At 52.6% G+C, this 23,097-nt stretch overlaps 1 protein-coding gene across 1 annotated transcript in view; it reads left to right on the plus strand.

The window, feature by feature from the left end:
- LOC147092802 (pyruvate carboxylase, mitochondrial-like) overlaps positions 1 to 23,097 on the plus strand; it is a gene marked incomplete at its 5' end in the record, with an annotated part of 1,160,114 nt that overhangs the window by 107,179 nt on the left and 1,029,838 nt on the right. Inside the window, one exon of the mRNA XM_085976052.1 lies at positions 14,436 to 14,598. Within this exon, the coding sequence (XP_085832178.1) occupies positions 14,436 to 14,598 (163 nt within the window). The remainder of the gene's footprint in view (positions 1 to 14,435; positions 14,599 to 23,097) is intronic.

Consider the following 23,097-nt stretch of genomic DNA (forward strand, 5'->3'; position numbering starts at 1 on the left):
CAGCACTTATATACCGGTGTGGTCACCGTCGGTATTACAGTATACAGAAGCCAACAAAGTAGTGCCACACCTAAAATAGTTCTCTTAAAGGTGAACGGTTACATACAATGGTTTTCTTAAAGGTAGATGGATACATACACTACAGGACTGAGAACCAATCCCCGGCTCCTCCCCACTGTGACACCAATGGGACTGAGAACCAATCCCCGGCACCTCCCCACTGTGACACCAGTGGGACTGAGAACCAATCCCCGGCACCTCCCCACTGTGACACCAGTGGGACTGAGAACCAATCCCCGCCACCTCCCCACTGTGACACCAATGGGACTGAGAACCAATCCCTGGCACCTCCCCACTGTGACACCAGTGGGACTGAGAACCAATCCCCGGCACCTCCCCACTGTGACACCAACAGGACTGAGAACCAATCCCCGGCACCTCCCCACTGTGACACCAGTGGGACTGAGAACCAATCCCCGGCACCTCCCCACTGTGACACCAATGGGACTGAGAACCAATCCCCGGCACCTCCCCACTGTGACACCAGTGGGACTGAGAACCAATCCCCGGCACCTCCCCACTGTGACACCAACAGGACTGAGAACCAATCCGCGGCACCTCCCCACTGTGACACCAGTGGGACTGAGAACCAATCCCCGGCACCTCTTCACTGTGACACCAATGGGACTGAGAACCAATCCCCGGCACCTCCCCACTGTGACACCAATGGGACTGAGAACCAATCCCCGGCACCTCCCCACTGTGACACCAACGGGACTGAGCACCAATCCCCGGCACCTCCCCACTGTGACACCAATGGGACTGAGAACCAATCCCCGGCTCCTCCCCACTGTGCCACCAACGGGACTGAGAACCAATCCCCGGCTCCTCCCCACTGTGACACCAACGGGACTGAGAACCAATCCCCGGCACCTCTTCACTGTGACACCAATGGGACTGAGAACCAATCCCCGGCACCTCCCCACTGTGACACCAACGGGACTGAGAACCAATCCCCGGCACCTCTTCACTGTGACACCAATGGGACTGAGAACCAATCCCCGGCTCCTCCCCACTGTGCCACCAACGGGACTGAGAACCAATCCACGGCACCTCTTCACTGTGACACCAATGGGACTGAGAACCAATCCCCGGCTCCTCCCCACTGTGACACCAATGGGACTGAGAACCAATCCACGGCTCCTCCCCACTGTGACACCAACGGGACTGAGAACCAATCCCCGGCACCTCTTCACTGTGACACCAATGGGACTGAGAACCAATCCCCGGCTCCTCCCCACTGTGACACCAACGGGACAGGGGCTGAGGTGGGATGGGGCGGGAGAGAGTCCGAACAACCTTCCTCTAGTTTGCTCCAACGAGCTGCATTGCCTTATTTTCTCAGTTGCACCTTTAAACCCAACCTCCATTCTACTAGTTCTCCTGGTTTTTCAGCTCTGCTGGCTTTTAGCTGTGCAGCTGCTGCTCCACTTGCTGTCCGGTGACTCGTTCTACCGGTTTTCAGCTTTGCTGGTCGCTGGCTTGTGGTTTTACTTTTTCTCTTTGATCGACGGTGAACTCCAACTTGCATCAATTTTGCCTTCATCTTTCTGCGCCGCTACCGGCAACAACCTCCATCCTCGAACTTTCTACCCTTCAAATAGCTTCTGGACTTCACTTGCCTGCTTTGGACAGCGGTTTGTCGATTCTCTATACCAGCCCCATCCCTCTTACGTCAGCTTGTCCTTCCATGGAACCTTTGACTTTGACCCTGGACTCCATACTATTGTCCCCAACCTATTCCCTGCTACCAGGAGGTATGTATTCCATTAATTACTACATTTAAACAGACCTATGTAACCTGCGCTTTTCCCCTGTGTCCATTCGTGTGCGCACTTTGGCTGCCACTCCGGACCTGAGCCATTCAATACTTTTCCACTTTTCCCCCCTCTTTTCCTTTTCTCTCTATCCCTCCCTGACCGCTCTCTCCTGTCGTCATGCCTCCTCTCATCTTTCCTCTCTCGGATACTCTGCCCTCCCAAATCCCTACCCCGATCCTTCATTACTCTTTGACCTTCCTACTCTCCTGTCGCTGTCCCAGGCTTGCCTCCCTCTTGGATAAGCCCACAGTTTCCCTCTGTGCCTCTCTTGGCACCCTACGAAGGGCCCATCGAGGCACTCGTCGCTGCCGCCTTACAAGCAGCAACCCCGACGTTCCCATCCTACTCTCTCGCTGACCTTCCCGCCCAGCGCGCCCACTGGGCGCAAATCTTGCCAATCTCCTCCCCATCCAACTCATCCCCCCCCAGCGCTGACCCTGTGGACGCTGGCAGTGGGGCAGCCATCACCGACTCTCTCCGCATCTCCCTCCAGAATGTCCGTTCACTTGTGAACAAGGCCCTTGCCATCCATGAGCTTATCGTGGATGATTGCATCGACATCATGGCCCTGACGGAAACTTGGTTGAGGGGTGATGACATCTTACCCTTAAATGAAGCCTCCCCGCCTGGCTATACCTTCCACCACTTGCCCCGCTCAGACCGTCGTGGTGGCGGTGTGGCTCTCATCACCAAATCACACCTTGGTCTGTCCCCCAATTCCTCCGGCAGTTTCTCCTCCTTGAGCATCTCACCTCATTCTCACCTCTCATTTCAAATTCTCATTCTCTACCGCCCACCCAAGTACCATAAAAATGTTATTACCGAGATATCTTCACTGCTTTCCTCCCTCAGCCTCTGCACGGAGCGACTTCTCATCCTCGGTGATTTCAACCTCCATCTCAATTCATCGTGCTCTCTCTCTCCTCTGAGTTCACTAGCCTCCTATCCTCCCTTAATCTCTCCCTCCATGTAAACTCCTCAACCCATATTCACGACCACCCCCTCGAGCTTGCCATCTCTCGTGGCCTCGCTACTCCCATCATGCCAATCGCAGATAAGGCCATCTCTGACCACTTCCTCGTATCGCTCTCCACCCACATCCCCCTTCCACCCACCCCCGCCAATCCTACGTTCTTCTGTGTCCGCCCCTGGAAAAAACTCTCTCCCAACTCTCTTACAACTGCACTTATGAAATCCCAACTGTCCAGCCTTTGGCCCTCCATTCACCACGACATTTCTGCAGCTACCGATCTGCTCAACCACACCTTCACCACCAGCTTTGATGCCCTAGTCCCTACTGAAGCAATTACTCTCTCTCACCCTGGCCGTTACTCCGGTACGGCCCTCATCTTCACTCCCTTAAGTCCAAGGGACGCAGACTTGAACGGATATGGCGGACAACTGGTTTAGCCATTCACCGTCAGATCTGGCTGGACCACATAAAGTATTATCAGGCCCTGCTCTCGACTGCCAAAATTGCTCACTATTCCAGAATCATTCTGGAATGCAAAGATAAACCCTGACTCCTATTCGCTAATGCTAACTGTCTTCTTAAACTCCTCTGCCCTGTCTCCTCCACCCTCACCTCCAATAACAAGTGTGAGGAGCTCATGGACTTCTTTGTCTCTAAGATTGAGACCATCCGTTCAGCTGCCTCTGCCACTTCCCTTCCTTCCCCTAGCCCACCGGGCCAAACTTTCTCGAAGGTTCCCCCTGCCCTAGCCCTGAACTCACATCTTTCTCCAGTTTCTCCCCGATCTCCCCTCATGACCTCTCTGCGCTTATCTTGTCCATGAGACCCACCTCCTGCTCCCTCGACCCTATTCCCACCAAACTGCTGACCACCCAACTTCCTTTTCTGGCTCCCATGTTAGCTGACACTGTTAATGGTTCTCTCTCCTCAGGTACTGTCCCCCTCTCTTTCAAATCTGCCATCATCACCCCTCTCAAAACAACAACCCTTGACCGCGTCGTCCTTGCAAACTACCGCCCCATCTCCAATTTCCCTTCCCTCTCCAAAATCCTTGAACGTGTTGTCGTCTCCCAAATTTGTGCCTATCGCTCCTGGAATTCCTTGTTTGAATCCCTTGAATTAGTACCATCCACATTACCGAAAGTCACAAATGACAGCCCTTCTCATCCTTCTCGACCTGTCTGCAGCCTTTGACACGGTTGACCACTCCATCCTCCTCCAACGCCTCTCCACCGTTGTCCAGCTGGGTGGGACTGCACTCGCCTGGTTCCATTCTTATCTATCTAATCGTAGCCAGCGAATCACCTGCAATGGCTTCTCTTCCCGCTCCCGCACCATTACCTCTGGTGTCCCCCAAGGATCTACCCTTGGCCCCCTCCAATTTCTCATCTACATGCTGCCCCTTGGCGACATCATCCGAAAACAGCGTCAGTTTCCACATGTACGCTGATGACACCCAGCTCTACCTCACGACCTTTTCTTCCGACCCCTCCACGATATCTAAATTGTCAGACTGCTTGTCCGACATCCAATTCTGGATGAGCAAAAATTTTATTCAATGAAATATTGGGAAGACTGAAACCGTTGTTTTCTGTCCCCGCCTGGATGAGTGCAGCTCCAACAACACTCAAGAAGCTCGACACCATCCAGGAAAAAGCAGCCCGCTTGATTGGCACCCCATCCACCACCTTCAACATTCACTCCCTCCACTATCAGTGCACCGTGGCTGCAGTGTGTACCATCTACAAGATGCACTGCAGCAACTCGCCAAGGCTTCGTCGGCAGCACCTTCCAAACCCGCGACCTCTTCCACCTAGAAGGACAAGGGCAGCAGGCGCATGGGAACACCACCACCTCCAAGTTCCCCTCCAAGTCACACACCATCCTGACTTAGAAGTATATCGCTGATCCTTCATTGTCGTTGGGTCAAAATCCTGGAACTCCCTACCTAGCAGCACTGTGGGAGTACCTTCACCACACGGACTGCAGCGGTTCAAGAAGGTGGCTCACCACCACCTTCTCAAGGGCAATTAGGGATGGGCAATAAATGCTGGACCTTGCCAGCGACACCCACGTCCCATAAACGAATTTTAAAAAACTCTGTTTCATAGCCCTCTCCCTAACATCTGTCTGAGACTGAACCACACTGTTCGCAACCTCAGTGTCATGTCTGATCCTGAAATGAGCTTCCGACCACATATCCGCAGCATAACTAAGACCGCCTAATTCCACCCCTTGCCTCAGCCCATCTGCTGCTGAAACCCTCATCCAAGCCTTTGTTACCTCTAGATTTGACTCTTTCAACGCACTCCTGGCTGGCCTCCCACATTCTACCCTACGTAAACTTGAAGTGATCCCAAACTCGGCTGTCCGTGTCCTAACTCGCACCAAGTCCCGTTCACCCATCACCCCTGTGTTTGCTGATCTACATTGGCGCCCAGTTAAGCAACGCCTCGATTTCAAAATTCTCATCCTTGTTTTCAAATCCCTCCATGGCCTCGCCCCTCATTACCTCTGTAACCTCCTCCAGCCTCACAATCCCCGAGATATCTGCGCTCCTCTAATTCTGCACTCTTGAGCATCCCTGATTATAATCGCTCAACCTTTGGTGGCCGTGCCTTCTGTTGCCTCGGCCCTAAGCTCTGGAATTCCCTCCCTAAACCTCTCCGCTTCTCTACCTCTTTCTCCGCCTTTAAGACACTTCTTAAAACCTACCTCTTTGACCAAGCTTTTGGTCATCTGCCCTAATTTCTCCTTATGTGGCTCGGTGTCAAATGTGAAGCGCAATCGGACGTTTTACTATGTTAAAGGCGCTATATACATACAAGTTGTTGTTGTTGCTGTTGATTTCCTAGTTGGCGGGGGAGGAGGTGAAGAGGTCATCTTTATGGACATTGCCAATCATTGGTGCAGCAGCACCTTCGAATGAGACAGCACAGGAGGAGGCCATTCGGCCCATCGTGCCTGTGCCGGCTCTTTGAAAGAGCGCTCCAATTAGTCCCACTCCCCCCTGCTCTTTCCCCATTAGCCCTGCAAATTTTTCCTTTTCAAGTATTTATCCAAATCTCCTTTTGAAAGTTACAATTGAATCTGCTTCCACCGCCCTTTCAGGCGGCGCATTTCAGATCACAACATTGCTGGGTGTTTATATTGCCAGGATCATAACGTTTACTCCTAAGGTTTTAAATACTGAATGGGACGGCCTGGGTGGATCAGTCGGTCTTTTGCTGTCTGTCATTTTTTTTTGTATGTTTGTATCATTTAGAAAAAAATTTAATGGGACATCAAACAAGGTCTCAACAAGGGCACGGTGGCATAGTGGTTAGCACTGTTGCCTCACAGCGCCAGGGACCCGGGTTCAAATCTGGCCTCGGGCGACTGTCTGTGTGGAGTTTGCACATTCTCCCTGTGTCTGCGTGGGTTTCCTCCGGGTGCTCCGGTTTCCTCCCACAGTCCAAAGATGTGCAGGTTAGGTTGATTTGGCTATGATAAATTGACCCTTAGTGTTAGGGGATTAAATACGTGGGGTTACGGGGATCGGGTGGGATATGTGTCGGTGCAGGCTCGATGGGCCGAAATGGCCTCTATCTGCACTGTAGATTCTGTGATTCTGTGATTCCACCACTAACTTGATCATGACAGCTCCTGACTAATGACATCGAATGTACAGCACTGAAACAGGTCATTCGGCTCAACTGGTCCGTGCCGGTGTTTCTGCTCCACACGAGCCTCCTCTCACCCCTCTTCATCTCACCCCATCAACATATCCTTCTATTCCTTTCTCCCTCGTGCTTATCGAGCTTCCCCTTAAATACATCTATTCTACTCGCCTCAACCACTCCTTGTGGTAGCGAGTTCCACATTCTTACCACTCTCTGGGTAAAGACGTTTCTCCTGAATTCCCGATTGGATTTATTAGTGACTCTCTTATATTGATGGCCTCTAGTTTTGGACTCCCTGCAGATACTTCTTGAACTTGATGACTAGAGAAATTCACCGAGTGGAGGATGACTTATGACACTCTCCTGCTACTTTCACACACACACATATTTTTAGCTCCTCTGCCCCCAAGCAAATGATTAACCTTGAGGACAGAATATTATGTCGTCCTAACAGTAGTGACCCTGTTAAATTGAGTGCAATTGCTCTTTGCTCGGCAGATTGCTGGATTCCATTTCCCGGTACTGTCAAGGGACTTGAATTTGCATTTTTGCAGCACCTTTAACATCCCAGGGAGCTCCACGGGCGTAATCAGGCAAAAATGGAGACCGAGCCACAAAGGGAAATATGAGGAAGGGTGACCAATAGCAGAGCTGGGGTTTACAGAGAGGAGCCTGAGGTGGAGTGGCGGAGGGGTTTAGGGAGGGAATTCCAGAGTACAGGACGCAGATAAAAAATAAATGGGGAAAAATGGAGTCGCGCCCCCTTTGGGGCGCTAACTTCGCTACTTTTAGCGCCCCGAAAAAATTAGCGCCCCTGCGGCCGAAATTCAGTGGTAGCGCCCCAAGAGGGAAGCGGGCACTACTGGAAGCACCCCGCCTCCCTCTTGGGGCGCTGCAAGGGAATATCGCGGTGCTACGTGTCGCGGTACTGCAGGCCTTCCTCCCCTTCTTAAAGGGGAGGGGCCTTGCGCAGCGCGACCCGGGGCCCAGCTGCGCCACCAGGGATCGGAGTGCGGGCAAAAGAACCTGGCAATCAAGAGAAGTGCCGGGCTCATGGAGCGCAGCCGGCACTCTGCGGGGGGGGCTTCACAGGAGGCCAGGGACGGCCACAGGGGCAGGTGCTGGCAGGCGGCCAGCAACAAAAATGGCCGTCCTGCACCTCCCCTTTAGCACCGCTCCAGCCGCAGGTAGACCCCCCCCCCCCCCAACCCCGTTGGACATAGCGTCCGGCGGTAGGTCAGGGGGGCGATACTGAAGATCGCGGCCGGTGTGCTGCGCACGGCGACGACGTCATCGCCGGAGGCGCGCTAACGGTTACTGCTGCCACTAACCTCCCGCTGAATTTCGCGGGAGGCATTGGCGGCGCCCAGGCGCATAGCAACCTAATTTTTCCCCAAAGGACTTGCATTTCTATAGCGCCTTTCACCACCACCAGACGTCCCAAAGCGCTTTACAACCAATGAAGTACTTTCTTAAGTTTAGTCACTGTTGTAATGTTTTTTTTTTTTACATCCACCTGAGAGGGCAGGCGGGGTCTCGGTTTAACGTCTCATCTGAAAGACGGCACCTTCGACAGTGCGGTGCTCCCTCAGTACTGACTCTCCGACAGTGTGGCGCTCCCTCAGCACTGCCCCTCCGACAGTGCGGCACTCCCTCAGTACTGCCCCTCCGACAGTACGGCGCTCCCTCAGTACTGCCCCTCTGACAGTGCGGCGCTCCCTCAGTACTGCCCCTCCGACAGTGCCGCACTCCCTCAGTACTGCCCCTCCGACAGTGCGGCGCTCCCTCAGTACTGCACCTCCAACAGTGCAGCACTCCTTCAGTACTGCACTGGGACTGGCAGCCTCGATTTTTGTGCTCAAGTCCCTGGAGCGGGACCTGAACCCACAACCTTCTGACTCAGAGGCGAAGTGCCGCCCAGTGAGCCACGGCTGACACAGATGGATGAAGGGCGAGGTGGGGGGGGAATGCACAAGAGGCCAGAGTCAGAGGCACAGGGAGTTTTGGGGGGTTTGGAGAGCTGGAGAAGGCTACAGACTTGGGAAGGAGCTCATCCAAGATGGATGTCGCTCAAGCAGTCTGACAACTTAGAGACGGTGGAGGAGTCAAGAGAGGTGGGGGAGAGGTAGAGCTGGGTGTCATCAGCGTACATGTGAAAGTTGACCCCCCATGTCTTCGGATGATGTTGCCGTGGGGCAGCCTGTAGATGAGTGGGCCAAGGCTCGGTACTTGGGGGGACTCGAGAGGTAACTGTGCAGGAGCGGGAAGAGAAGCGATTGCAGGAGATTCTCTGGCGATGACTGAATGGGTAAGAGTGGAGCCAAGCGAGGGCAGTCCCAATCAACTGGAGCACAGAGGAGAGGCATTGGAGGAGGATGGTGTGGTCAACCGTGTGAAAGGTTGCAGACAGGATGAGGAGGGGGACAGTGCACCATGGTCACAGTCACAGAGGATGCCATTTGTGACCTTGATTGATGTCACTTCACTCCCTCCACCACCGGCGCACCGTGGCTGCAGTGTGTACCATCTACAAGATGCACTGCAGCAACTCGCCAAGGCTTCTTCGGCAGCACCTCCCAAACCCGCGACCTCCACCACCTAGAAGGACAAGGGCAGCAGGCATTTGGGAACACCGCCACCTCCAAGCTCCCCTCCAAGTCACACACCATCCTGAATTGGGAATATATCGGCCGTTTCTTCATCGTCGCCGGGTCAAAATCCTGGAACTCCCTCCCTACCAGCACTGTGGGAGCACCTTCACCACACGGACTGCAGCGGTTCAAGAAGGCAGCTCACCACCACCTTCTCAAGGGCAATTAGGGATGGGCAATAAATGCTGGCCTCGTCAGCGACGCCCACATCCCGTGAATGAATAATTAAAAAAAATCAGTGCTGTGGCAGGGGCAGAAACCTGATTGGAAAGATGGGCACGGATTTGGGAGGCGACTTTGGAGAGGAAAGGGTGGTTAGAGATGAGGCTGCACTTTGCAAGGACAGAAAGCAAGGCAGGCTGATCTTAAACTATTAGCGGCTTGGTGGCATAGAGCATTGATGTACCAGCACAGTGATAAAATGTGGGTTTAAATTCATAAGCTGAATCCCTGATTTCAGAGGAGGCTCCTACTTTGACGTGAGGGAATAAAAACACAAAAACAAGTCACTTTGACGTGTTGCAGCTCTTGGGTGGTTACAGAACAGGCTTGGCTGAGGTCTGAGTGAAATTGATTTCCACACTACAGTGAGGAGGCAGCGATGGACTGGCTCCCGAAAGGGCTCAGCAATTGCCATTGCTGCAAAACGCAGAGCACGAGACTAATGACTAATGTAAGGAGGCCTGCCGAGCGAGGACTGTGGGCCGGGTTGCCGACTCTGTCGGGGCTTATTCCTGGGGCTTTCATCACATGCCGTCTTTCGGATGAGACGTTAAACATAAGAACCTAAGAAATAGGAGCAGGAGTAGGCCATACGGCCCCTCGGGCCTGCTCCGCCATTCAATAGGATCATGGCTGATCTGAATCTAGACTCACGTCCACTTCCCTGCCCTCTCCCCGTAACCCCTAATTCCCTTATCTGCTAGGACAATGTCTATCCATTTTAAATTTATTTAATGTCGCAGCTTCCACAGCTCTCTGAGGTAGCAAATTCCATAGATTTACTACCCTCTGAGTGAAGAAGTTTCTCCTCATCTCAGTTTTGAAAGGGCAGCCCCTTATTCTAAGATTATGCCCCCTAGTTCTAGTCTCACCCACCAGTGGAAAACCGAGGCCCCGTCTGCTCTCTCAGGTGGATGTAAAAGATCCCACTGCCACTATTGGAAGAAGAGCAGGGGGGTGTTCTCCCCGGTGTCCTGGGGCCAATATTTATTTCTCAACCAACATCAGATTATCTGGCCATTATCACACTGCTCTCTGTGGGATCTTGCTGTGCGCAAATTGGCTGCCGCGTTTCCTACATTACAACAGTGATTACACTTCAAAAGTAGTTCATTGACTCCCATTCAAAGGCGCTATAGAAATGCAAGCCTTTCTTTTTCTTTCGTGACCTCCTGCCTCGAACCATCGCTGGCCCATCTACCAGGCACACTACCTTCCCACGGCCAATTGGAAAGCAAACAGACTCTTTGCTACCCAATGGGATTAACCCTGACTGTCGGCCAAACAGATTTCACCCGCACCGCCCCATCTTGAATATTTTTACAACTAATAAATGGAAGTGCTCAAAGACGATGCAGAAGATCAATATTGTTTAACGCCCCTATGATGTTTACCCTGGATTTGTGCTCATTAGTGACCTGGACATTAGTATACGGTTCCTGGAGGGGTCGGAGTGGGGGGAGGGAAGGAAGACTGGAGAATGGGATTGGAGGGGGTCACTGGGGGCTTGGGTGGAAGAGAGGGGCAGTGGGGGTCTGTGGATGGGGAGACCTAGGAATGGGGAGACTGGGGATTGGGTGTCAGTGGATGGGGGGAATGGGGGTCACAGGATGGGGAGAGTGGGGAATGGGGGTCAGTGGATGGGGAGACTGGGGAATGGGGGTCAGAGGATGGGGGAATGGGGATCAGAGGATGGGGAGAGTGGGGAATGGGGGTCAGTGGATGGGGAGACTGGGGAATGGGGGTCAGAGGATGAGAGATTGGGGAATGGGGTTCAGAGGATAGGGAGACTGGGGAATGGGGTTCAGAGGATAGGGAGACTGGGGAATGGGGTTCAGAGGATAGGGAGACTGGGGAATGGGGGTCAGAGGATGGGGAGACCGGGGAATGGGGGTCAGAGGATGGGGAGACCGGGGAATGGGGATCAGAGCATGGGGAGACCGGGGAATGGGGGTCAGAGGATGGAGAGACTGGGGAATAGTGGTCAGAACATCTGGGGAATGGGGATCAGAGGATGGAGAGACTGGGGAATGGGGGTCAGAGGATGGAGAGACTGGGGAATGGGGGTCAGAGGATGGAGAGACCGGGGAATGGGGGTCAGAGGATGGGGAGACTGGGGAATGGGGGTCAGAGGATGGGGAGACTCGGGAATGGGGGTCAGTGGATGGGGAGACTGGGGAATTGGGGTCAGAGGATGGGGAGACTGGGGAATGGGGGTCAGAGGATGGGGAGACTGGGGAATGGGGGTCAGTGGATGGGGAGACTGGGGAATGGGGGTCAGAGGATGGGGGAATGGGGATCAGAGGATGGGGAGAGTGGGGAATGGGGGTCAGTGGATGGGGAGACTAGAGAATGGGGGTCAGAGGATGAGAGATTGGGGAATGGGGTTCAGAGGATAGGGAGACTGGGGAATGGGGGTCAGAGGCTGGAGAGACTGGGGAATGGGGGTCAGAGGATGGGGAGACTGGGGAATGGGGGTCAGAGGATGGGGAGACTGGGGAATGGGGGTCAGTGGATGGGGAGACTGGGGAATTGGGGTCAGAGGATGGGGAGACTGGGGAATGGGGGTCAGAGGATGGGGGAATGGGGATCAGAGGATGGGGAGAGTGGGGAATGGGGGTCAGTGGATGGGGAGACTGGGGAATGGGGGTCAGTGGATGGGGAGACTGGGGAATGGGGGTCAGTGGATGGGGAGACTGGGGAATGGGGATCAGAGGATGGGGAGACTGGGGAATGGGGGTCAGAGGATGAGGAGACTGGGGAATGGGGGTCAGAGGATGGGGAGACTGGGGAATGGGGGTCAGAGGATGGGGAGACTGGGGAATGGGGGTCAGAGGATGGGGAGACTGGGGAATGGGGGTCAGAGGATGGGGAGACTGGGGAATGGGGGTCAGAGGATGGGGAGACTGGGGAATGGTGGTCAGAACATGGGGAGACTGGGGAATGGGGATCAGAGGATGGGGAGACTGGGGAATGGGGATCAGAGGATGGGGAGACTGTGGAATGGGGGTCAGAGGATGGGGAGACTGGGGAATGGGGGTCAGAGGATGGGGAGACTGGGGAATGGTGGTCAGAACATGGGGAGACTGGGGAATGGGGATCAGAGGATGGGGAGACTGGGGAATGGGGATCAGAGAGAGGTTGGGAGAATGGGGAGTCAGCGACAGAAGGAAAATTGAGGTCAGAGAGAGGGGAATGTTGTTTGGAGAGAGGGGGAACCCCTGAGGGCTATGGAGGCTCAGTTGAATATATTCAAGGCTAAAATCGCTAGATCTTTGGACTCTTGGGGAATCAAGGGATATGGAGATTGGGCATGAAAGTGGAGTTGTGGTCGATGGTCAGCCATGATCTTATTGAATGGGGGGAGCAAGCTCGAAGGGTCGTATGGCCTACTGCTCCTATTTCTTATGTTCTTACTGTTCCAGGGCATTCCTGGAGGGTTTGGAATCCCTTATTCACAGATAATCCGAAGCAACACAAGTTTGGTTTCTCTTTGGCCCATTAGGTTGTGATGGCACAACAATAATCCTCATTTTAATGCTGATAACCTTTGAGTTTAATTACACTTTCCTGAACTTTTTGTAAAAAATTAAGTCACTTCAAAGGAATGTATATAATTATTCACCTTTAGATAAACGGATCTGCAACACCGATGTTTATCTCCCACTTGATTGTGCAACACCAGCCTTTCAGCTAATTCAAAAATAGAATTACACAGGTGGTATTTCTTCCAGAGAAAATCCATCGCCAGTTGAATTCTGTGTTTGACAGGAGAATATTTTTTAAAACTTGTTAGGAGGGAGGTTACAGCATACATTATGAAGGGTTTTGATAGAGTAGATGGGGAGAAACTGGCAGGAGGGTCGGTAACCAGAGGACACAGATTGAAGATAATTGGCAAAAGAACCAGAGGGGGAGATGAGAATTTTTGTGTGGTTTTGATCTGGAACGCGCTGCCTGAAAGGGCGCTGGAAGCAGATTCAATAGTAACTTTCAAAAGGGGAATTGGATAAATACTTGAAGGGGAGAAATTTGCAGGGCTACGGGGAAAGGGCAGGGGGGAGTGGGACTGATTGGAGAGCTCTTTCAAAGAGCCAGCACAGGCAGGATGGGCCGAGTGGCCTCCTTCTGTGCTATAAGATTCTATACAAGGGCTATGCAGCAAAAGCGGGTAAATAGAGTTTTGAGGTACAGGTCAGCCATGATCCGATCGAATGGCAGAACAGGCTCGTGGGGCTGAATGGCCTCCTGCTCCTATCTATAGAGTTCCACTTCTGACAGAATTGAGGAGACAAATCCTGAATTTGCGCGACGCACGATCCCAGCACCAAGGCAGGAGGAGGGCGCCTAACCTGTGTGGGACCAGCGGGCACTTGGCCCACAGGTGGGAAACTCCGGCGTGATGCCCGCCCTGGTGTCTGGATCCCCCCGTTTGGGGCCCACAGGAGGCTGGTACGTCTCCTCTCACTCAGCCTAACGCCTCCAAATTCCATAGAATCATACAGCACGGTGGCATAGTGGTTAGCACTGTTGCCTCACAGCGCCAGGGACCCGGGTTCGAATCCGGCCTCGGGTGACTGTCTGTGTGGAGTTTGCACATTCTCCCCGTGTTTGCGTGGGTTTCCTCCGGGTGCTCCGGTTTCCTCCCACAGTCCAAAGATGTGCGGGTTAGGTTGATTGGCTATGATAAATTGACCCTTAGTGTTAGGGGGATTAAATACGTGGGGTTACGGGGATAGGGTGGGATATGTGTTGGTGTAGGTGTTACGAGGATCGGGTGGGATATGTGTCGGTGCAGGCTCGATGGGCCGAAATGGCCTCTATCTGCACTGTGGGGTTTCTGTGATTTCTGTGATTTCTGTGAGCACAGGAGGAGGCCACTCGGCCCATCGTATTATTCAATTCCCTTTTTGAAAGGGTAGAACCAATATTTTATCATTAAAATGCAACCGCCCCCCTTTTTTTTTAAGTTATCCTGACGCGTGCTATTGTACAATGGCTCTCATAATGGCTGGCCCGCTGATTTGCTCTTTTTCTTTCCCTTCAGCGTTGACCTTGTGCACGCCCAAATACATGTGACCGAGGGGAAGAGCTTACCCGAGCTCGGCCTGAAGCAGGAAACCATCCGTATCAACGGCTCCGCAATACAGTGCCGAATTACCACCGAGGATCCAGCACGCGGCTTCCAGCCGGACACTGGCCGCATAGAGGTAACAGAAACCCGCCACTCTTTGTCCGTAGGGTGGAAGCTCAGCGGCTTCGAAGGAAACATCGAGGGCTAATTTTAGCCCAAACCCGCCGGGCGGGAATGCCCATGGGATCGGTGGTGGGGGGGGGGGGGCACTGGTTTCATTCCCCGCCCAATATTACTCTCCGCTGGCATCAATTGGGTCAGGTTAAAATTGCCCCCGGGCTGGGTTTAGCGGAAAGGAGTGTCTAGGTGTTCGAGGCAGTGTCGGGTCCAGATGGGATGCCAGTCTCTGTCACATTCTGATCCTGAAGTGCAGTTTTTTTTTAAAATTAATTCATGGGATGTGGGCGTCGCTGGCAAGGCCCAGCATTTATTGCCCATCCCTAATTGCCCTTGAGAAGGTGGTGGTGAGCTGCCTTCTTGAACCGCTGCAGTCCGTGTGGTGAAGGTGCTCCCACAGTGCTGTTAGGGAGGGAGTTCCAGGATTTTGACCCAGCGACGATGAAGGATCGGCCGATATATTTCCAAGTCGGGATGATGTGTGACTTGGAGGGGAAATTGGAAGTGGTGGTGTTCCCATGTGCCTGCTGCCCTTGTCCTTCTAGGTGGTGGAGGTTGCGGGTTTGGGAAGTGCTGCCGAAGAAGCCTTGGCCCATGTTATTTAGTGGGTAGTGAATCCTTTGTGGTGATTGCCTCATATGGGCAGCACGGTGGCATAGTGGTTAGCACTGTTGCCTCACAGCACCAGGGACCCGGGTTCGAATCCGGCCTCGGGTGACTATCTGTGTGGAGTTTGCACATTCTCCCCGTGTTTGTGTGGGTTTCCTCCGGGTGCTCCGGTTTCCTCCCACAGTCCAAAGATGTGCGGGTTAGGTTGATTGGCTATGATAAATTGACCCTTAGTGTTAGGGGGATTAAATACGTGGGGTTACGGGGATAGGGTGGGATATGTGTTGGTGTTGGTGTAGGGGTTATGGGGATCAGGTGGGATATGTGTCGGTGCAGGCTCGATGGGCCGAAATGGCCTCTATCTGCACTGTGGGGTTTCTGTGATCTGTGTGATCTGTGATATAAGTAGAGTGCAGTGTCGAGCCTTGCTCGATACTGTTAGTTTCTGCTGTGAGTTGCCGATTGTTGTGTGGCTGCAGTATGTATAGTGTGCAATGCAAGGAGTGAATGTGATGCAGTCCAGACACATAGGCACTTAATTGGTATTCCAGCAAATTTTGTATTTGAATCAGAATTTTGTTCCACTTCAGTGCAGTTCAACATGAAAAACAATTTGCATTTATATAGTGCCTTTAATGTTGGAAAATGCCCCCAGGCTCTTCACAGAGGAGTAACTAAAAGAGACACCAAGCCAAGGACGGCATTAGGCGATGTGACCAAGAGCTTGGTCAATGAAGTGAGTTTTAAAGAGGCACTTGTAAATACGCTCCCAAGAACCTGCCTGCTTTCAAAAACGTAATAAAAAACCCACCTCTTTGCAGATGCTTTTAGTCTCAGGCATCAATTCCTGCACTTCCTGCTCAGTGATCATCTCTCCCTCTTGTAAAGAGCTCTGGGCTGGTCTTTTATCAGCAGGGAGTGTCTGGTCCTGCAGGGTATGTTCTTGTTTGAAGAGAGATAAGGGCACAACATTGGACCTCAACTCTCTGACCCACCCACCCCCTGCCCCCCCAGTCCCAGTGAACGTGGCTCCCACAGGGAGTGTGGAACGTACCATTCAGGTGAAAAGGTGATGTTCCGTAGAAAGCCGATAAATGTAATTTTTTTTCTTTTACAAAGGTGATGAATTGGCCAAATACGATCATGTTAATTAGTCGCATCAGCTGTTCTCTGTCTCTGTTACACAGAAGAATGAGGGTTAATGTTCTCCCAAGGCTTCAATGTCTGGTTCGCTCAACCTGCTACCTTTTTAGAAAGGCAAACAAACCTGTTAATCGGGGTCATTTTTTCCCCCCACATTGTTTTCTTCTAAACGTGAGCAGACCTGCTCAATTTTTCCAGGGACCTGACCGCCTCCATTTTAGAATTCTCATCCTTGTTTTCAAATCCCTCCACGGCCTCGCCCCTCCCTATCTCTGTAACCTCTTCCAGCCCCACAACCCTCCGAGATCTCTCCGCTCCTCCAATTCTGGCCTCTGGAGCATCGCTGATTTTAATCGCTCCACCATTGGCGGCCGTGCCTTCAGCTGCCTGGGCCCTGAGCTCTGGAATTCCCTCCCTAAACCTCCGCCTCTCTCTCCTTTAAGACGCTCCTTAAAACCGACCTCTTTGACCAAGCTTTTGATCACCTGTCCCTACTATCTCCTTATGTGTCCCGATGTCAAATTTGGTCTTAATAATCGCTCCTGTGAAGCCCCTTGGGGTGTTTTACTATGTTAAAGGCGTTATATAAATGCAAGATGTCGTTGCTGCTCCGTATCACAATCACACACCTTTTTTTAAGCCACTTCACCATATTCATTGTGAGGAGAGCACTAGAACTGTAATACAGTAGCGAGAACATTTCAAGCCTCAAATAATATCAATCTGGCATAAATTGTTAAGCGCAAATGGTTCTCACTTCTGACAAGTCGCCAATGCATTCTATCAGTGGTGTGAGGTGGTGCAGAGTCCCCAATAGGTTTTGCTGTTGGATTTCTATTGGGTTCTTTTGCTGTAACTAAGCAAACTCCAGGGATTTAATGGCTGCTACCTCAGCCACATTTCTTACATTTAAAAAAAATTTGTTTATGGGATGTGGGTGTCGCTGGCAAGGCCAGCATTTATTGCCCATCCCTAATTGCCCTCGAGAAGGTGGTGGTGAGCCGCCTTCTTGAACCGCTGCAGTCCGTGTGGTGAAGGTGCTCCCACAGTGCTGTTAGGGAGGGAGTTCCAGGATATTGACCCAGCGACGATGAAGGATCGGCCGATATATTTTGAAATCAGGATGGTGTGTGACTTGGAGGGGAACTTGGAGGTGATGGTGTTCCCATGCACCTGCTGCCCATGTCCTTCTAGGTGGAAGAGGTCGCGGGTTTGGGAAGTGCTGCCGAAGAAGCCTTGGCGAGTTGCTGCAGTGCATCTTGTAGATGGTACACACTGCAGCCACGGTACGCCAGTGGTGGAGGGAGTGAATGTTTAAGGTGGTGGATGGGGCGCCAATCAAGTGGGCTGCTTTGTCCTAGATGGTGTCGAGCTTCTTGAGTGTTGTTGGAGCTGCACTCATCCAGGCAAGTGGAGAGTAATCCATCACACTCCTGACTTGTGCCTTGTAGATGGTGGAAAGGCTTTGGGGAGTCAGGAGGTGAGACACTCACCGCAGAATACCCAGCCTCTGACCTGCTCTTGTTACCACAGTATTTATGTGGCTGGTCCAGTTAAGTTTCTGGTTAATGGTGACCCCCCCCAGGATGTTGATGGTGGGGGATTTGGCGATGGTAATGCCGTTGAATGTCATGGGGAGGTGGTTAGACTCTCGTTTGTTGGAGATAGTCATTGCCTGGCACTTCTGTAGCGCGAATGTTACCTTATCTGCTCGTGTGATGTTCAGTAGAAAGTTCCAAGTGCAGGAGGGGGTGAAAAGAAGGGGAGTAAATCGTTACCATGTTATAATTCCAGAGGGTTGGCCGCCAGGACCCGGATACGTTGAGCCCTGGCCGTAAGATTTCCAGTGGCCTTGTTGAGGGCTAGAGTCTCTCCCTGCCCCAAAATGAACCACAGGCACGGAGGAGGCGAGGATCCCCCTGTGCTGGAGGTTCCCGCTTCCTCGGCCTCAAAGCACAAATTTAATAGGGGTGTTCAAAATCACGAAGGGTTTTGATAGAGTTAATCAGGAGAAACTGTTTCCACTGGCTGGAGGGTCAAGGCCTTGGAGAGGGTGCAGAGGAGATTTACTAGAATGGTACCAGGGATGAGGGACTTCAGTTATGTGGATAGACTGAAGAAGCTGGGGTTGTTCTCCTCAGAGCAAACAGGGTTAAGAGGACATTTGATCGAGGTGTTCAGAATCATGAAGGATTTTGACAGAGTAGATCGGGAGAAACTGTTTCCAGTGGCAGGAGGGTCGGTAACCAGAAGACTCGGATTTAAGATACTTGGGAAAAGAACCAGAGGGGAGATGAGGAGAATTTTTTTTAACGCAGCGAGTTATGACAATCTGGAATGCGCTGTCTGAAAGGGCGGTGGAAGCCGATTCTATAGTAACTTTCAAAAGGGAATTGGATATATGCTTGAAAAGGAAGCATTTTCAGAGAGTCGGCACAGGCACGATGGGCTGAGTGACTTCCTCCTGTGCTGTAGGATTCTATGGAATTTGGAGGTCGTTAGGCTGAGTGAGAGGAGACGTACCAGCCTCCTGTGGGCCCCAAACGGGGGGATCCACACACCAGGGCGGGCATCACGCCGGAGTTTCCCACCTGTGGGCCAAGTGCCCGTTGGTCCCACACAGGTTAGGTGCCCTCCTCCTGCCTTGGTGCTGGGATCATGCGTCGCGCAAATTCAGGATTTGTCTCTTCAATTCTGTCAGAAGTAGAACTCTATAGATAGGAGCAGGAGGCCATTCAGCCCCACGAGCCTGTTCTGCCATTCATTAAGATCATGGTTGACCTGTACCTCAAAACTCTATTTACCCGCCTTTGCTGCATATCCCTTGTATAGAATCTTATTATGGGGGAGAAATTCGGTATCGGCCATTTTGGGGCGCTAATATCAGTCGAGCGCAAAGTTTAGCGCCCGGCACTAATTATCACCTCCAACTGCAAAATTCGTCTCTATCGCCCCCCCCCGGAGGTGATTTGAGCGCTAAATCAGGTGCTACACACCTCTCTTAAGGCGCAAACGTCAGGGAGCGAGGTGCTGCTTCAGAGCGCTACCGACGCTCAGGTGATGTTCGTTACCATGGAAGCCAGACTGACTGGTGCCATCCAATTCTTAAAGGGGAGGGGCCATCTTGCTGGCCAGCCACTCCCTGCTCATTGCAGCCTTGAATCTCGGCCTGGGGAGACCTCGAAAGCAATTGTGTTGGAAGCACTCATGGATCGGCCCAGGGAAAGAGCTTGGCGCTTTGGTACCTCAAAAGTGGTGCTGAGGGCCAAAACTCCTCAGGACAGCGTTAAAACCAAACATTTTGCCGACAAGAAAAAACAGGAAGCGCCCGCCTTTAAATAGCGCTCCCCCAGCCCCTTCCCAACTTGAAAACATTCCCCTCTCCCTGTCGTTCCTAGCAGCAGGCGCTAAAGCAGGGGGTGCAACTCAATATCTGGTCCAGTGTGCTACCGGGACGTTGCACGCTTGACTGACGTCACAATCTGCGGGTGCAGGAGATGGTGGCGGTAGTATTTAGCGCCGTCGCAAACAGATTGGTCAATTTCGCGAGCGGCGCTAAAATCGCCACGCTCGGGCGCTAAGTTCTTAGCGCCCCCGGAGGCGCTAACGGGAGGCGCTAACCAACTGAATTTTTCCCCCATAGAATCTTATAGCACAAGAGGGCATTCGGCCCATCGTGCCTGTGCCGGCTCTTTGAAAGAGCTCTCCAATTAGTCCCACTCCTCCCTGCTCTTTCCCCGTAGCCCTACAAATTTTTCCCTTTCAAGTATTTATCCATTTCCCCTTTGAAAGTTACTATTGAATCTGCTTCCACCGCCCTTTCAGGCAGCACATTCCAGATCACAACAACTCGATGCGTAAAAAACATTCTCCTCATCTCCCCTCTGGTTCTTTTGCCAATTATCTTATATCTGTGCCCTCTGGTTACCGACCCTCCTGCCACTGGAAACAGTCTGTCTCTATCTACTCTAGCAAAACCCCTCTTAATATGGAACACCTCGATTAAATCTAACAAAAATCTATTGATCTCAGTCTTGAAAATTTCAATTGACCCGCCCCCCCAGCAACCACAGCCTTTTAGGGGGAGCAAGTTCCAGATTTCCTCTACAGATACGGGAGAAAGGGTTCAAATCTTGGCAGGGTTTGTACTTTTCTCGAGAGTCAAGAGTTGCTGGGAGCGAAGGAAGTTCCCTGGCTTGAGTGAAGGCAACTTTAGCAGTCGGAGTTCAACTTTAGATCGGAGCAGACTGCGAGACCAAGACGGTCACTAGATCCAGCCAGAAAGGATTAGGATGAAGGCGTGGAGGTAAGAGGACATCTGTGAGAGACAAATTACCTTTGTAGAATTTTTAAAAAGAAGAATTTCATTGCGCTATCAAAGGGCCTGGAGGAGATGAAAATGCAGTGATTGAGCAGTCACACTGAGAGCGAGACAAAGGCTCTTCAGTGAGGGCATGCCCCCAGGAGATGAATCATCTTTTGTGTAGAGTGTGAAATGAAAGCCCTGCAAAGGGAGGGATATCGGAGAGATAGTCACCCTCAGGTCACTTCTGCCCACTTTCAAGCATGCAACCTCATCTTCTCAATTCAAAGTCACTTGATTCAAATAATCGGACGATTTGAATTTTTTTTAACACTTTGCTGTGTTAATTTAAATTATTGGCTCATTATATTTTGTAGGACAGGAGAAGCGCCTTTGAGTTATCAGGAGTAGGCTGACCATCATGGTGGAGTGTTGGGATTGGTTCCTGACAGCAGTAGGCTAGAGAGGACAACGCCAGTTAACCATCACAGTGCGCTGTGAGGCCAGGGATTTCACCCTGTAAAAACGTCACTATCGGCGCTCCCCGGGACTTCCAATTGGCAAAGTGGAAATAGAACCATGGCACTGGGGGGGCAATAGAACCCTGGCACTGGGGGTGGGCAATAGAACCCTGGCACTGGGAGTGGGCAATAGAACCCTGGCACTGGGGGGGGGCAATAGAACCCTGGCACTGGGGGAGGGGACATTAGAACCCTGGCACTGGGGGGGCAATAGAACCCTGGCACTGGGGGGGTGCAATAGAACCCTGGCACTGGGGGGGGCAATAGAACCCTGGCACGGGGGGGGGGCAATAGGACCCTGGCACTTGGGGGGGGGGGCAATAGGACCCTGGCACTGGGGTGGGTGCAATAGGACCCTGGCACTGGGGGGGGCAATAGAACCCTGGCACTAGGGGGGGCAACAGGACCCTGGCACTGGGGGGGGGGGGCAATAGGACCCTGGCACTGGGGGGGGGCAATAGAACCCTGGCACTGGGGGTGGGCAATAGAACCCTGGCACTGGGGGGGGGCAATAGGACCCTGGCACTGGGGGGGCAATAGAACCCTGGCACTGGGGGTGGGCAATAGAACCCTGGCACTGGGGGGGGGCAATAGGACCCTGGCACTGGGGGGGGCATTAGAACCCTGGCCCTGGGGGGGCATTAGAACCCTGGCCCTGGGGGGGCATTAGAATCCTGGCACTGGAGGGCATTAGAACCCTGGCACTGGGGGTGGGCAATAGAACTCTGGCACTGGGGGGGCAATAGAACCCTGACACTGGGGGGGCAATAGAACCCTGGCACTGGGGGGGGGCAATAGAACCCTGGCACTGGGGGGCAATAGAACCCTGGCACTGGGGGAGGGGGCAATAGAACCCTGGCACTGGGGGGGGGGCAATAGAACCCTGGCACTGGGGGGCAATAGAACCCTGGCACTGGGGGGGCAATAGAACCCTGGCACTGGGGGTGGGCAATAGGACCCTGGCACTCGGGGGGGGGGCAATAGGACCCTGGCACTGGGGGGGCATTAGAACCATGTCACTGGGGGAGGGCAATAGAACCCTGGCACTGGGGGGGCAATAGAACCCTGGCACTGGGGGGGGCAATAGAACCCTGGCACTGGGGGCACAATAGACCTCTGGCACTTGGGGGGCTTTTCCATAGAAAGCACTGCTGTTGGGTGGGCCTGGGAGTCCATTTTTCAGCTGTTTCTGTAGCCAGTATCTGCTAAAGGGAGCGACGCCGCTAGTACTTACAGCAACTAAAACGAGAAGTGGTACAGTGTGCTGGTGTGCCAAAACTCTGAGCCAGCGGGGAGTAAGATGTGGGGTTTACGTTAACGGCACCTCCTTCTGAAGGCTTCTAATCACCAACAAAATAGCAAGGAAGGGACGTGCACTGGAAGAGAAGCCAACCATAAAATCATAGAATGATACAGCACAGAAGGAGGCCATTCGGCCCATCGAGTCTGCACAGGCTCTTTCGAAGAGCAATGCAGTTAGTCCCACTCCCCCGCTCTTTCCCCATATCCTGCAATTTTTTCTTCTTCAAGTATTTATCCAATTGCCTTTTGAAGTCTACTATTGAATCTGTGTCCACTGCCCTATCAGGCAGCGCATTCCAAATCCTCACCACTCGCTGCGTAAAAAAGGTTTCCCTCATGTCGCCCCTGGTTCTTTCACCAGTCACCTTAAATCTGTGCCCTCTGGTTACTGACCCTTGCCAATCTTGCTTAATTCACCCCAGGGATTTGGTCCTCCACCTACCCCGTCAGCGGACCAAGTGTACAGGGGGAGGACAACTTAAAGAAGTTCGAGGAAACCGTCAGCACTTAATAGTTGCTATTTTCATTTCTCTATTATGCTGCGAGTACTGGGATAGGAGACTAGGGAGCAGGTCCCTGT

The sequence above is a fragment of the Somniosus microcephalus genome, unplaced genomic scaffold, assembly GCF_052327205.1.
Source record: "Somniosus microcephalus isolate GS21.2 unplaced genomic scaffold, FLI_Smic_1.0 unresolved_chr2, whole genome shotgun sequence".
Classification (NCBI taxonomy): Eukaryota; Metazoa; Chordata; class Chondrichthyes; order Squaliformes; family Somniosidae; genus Somniosus; species Somniosus microcephalus.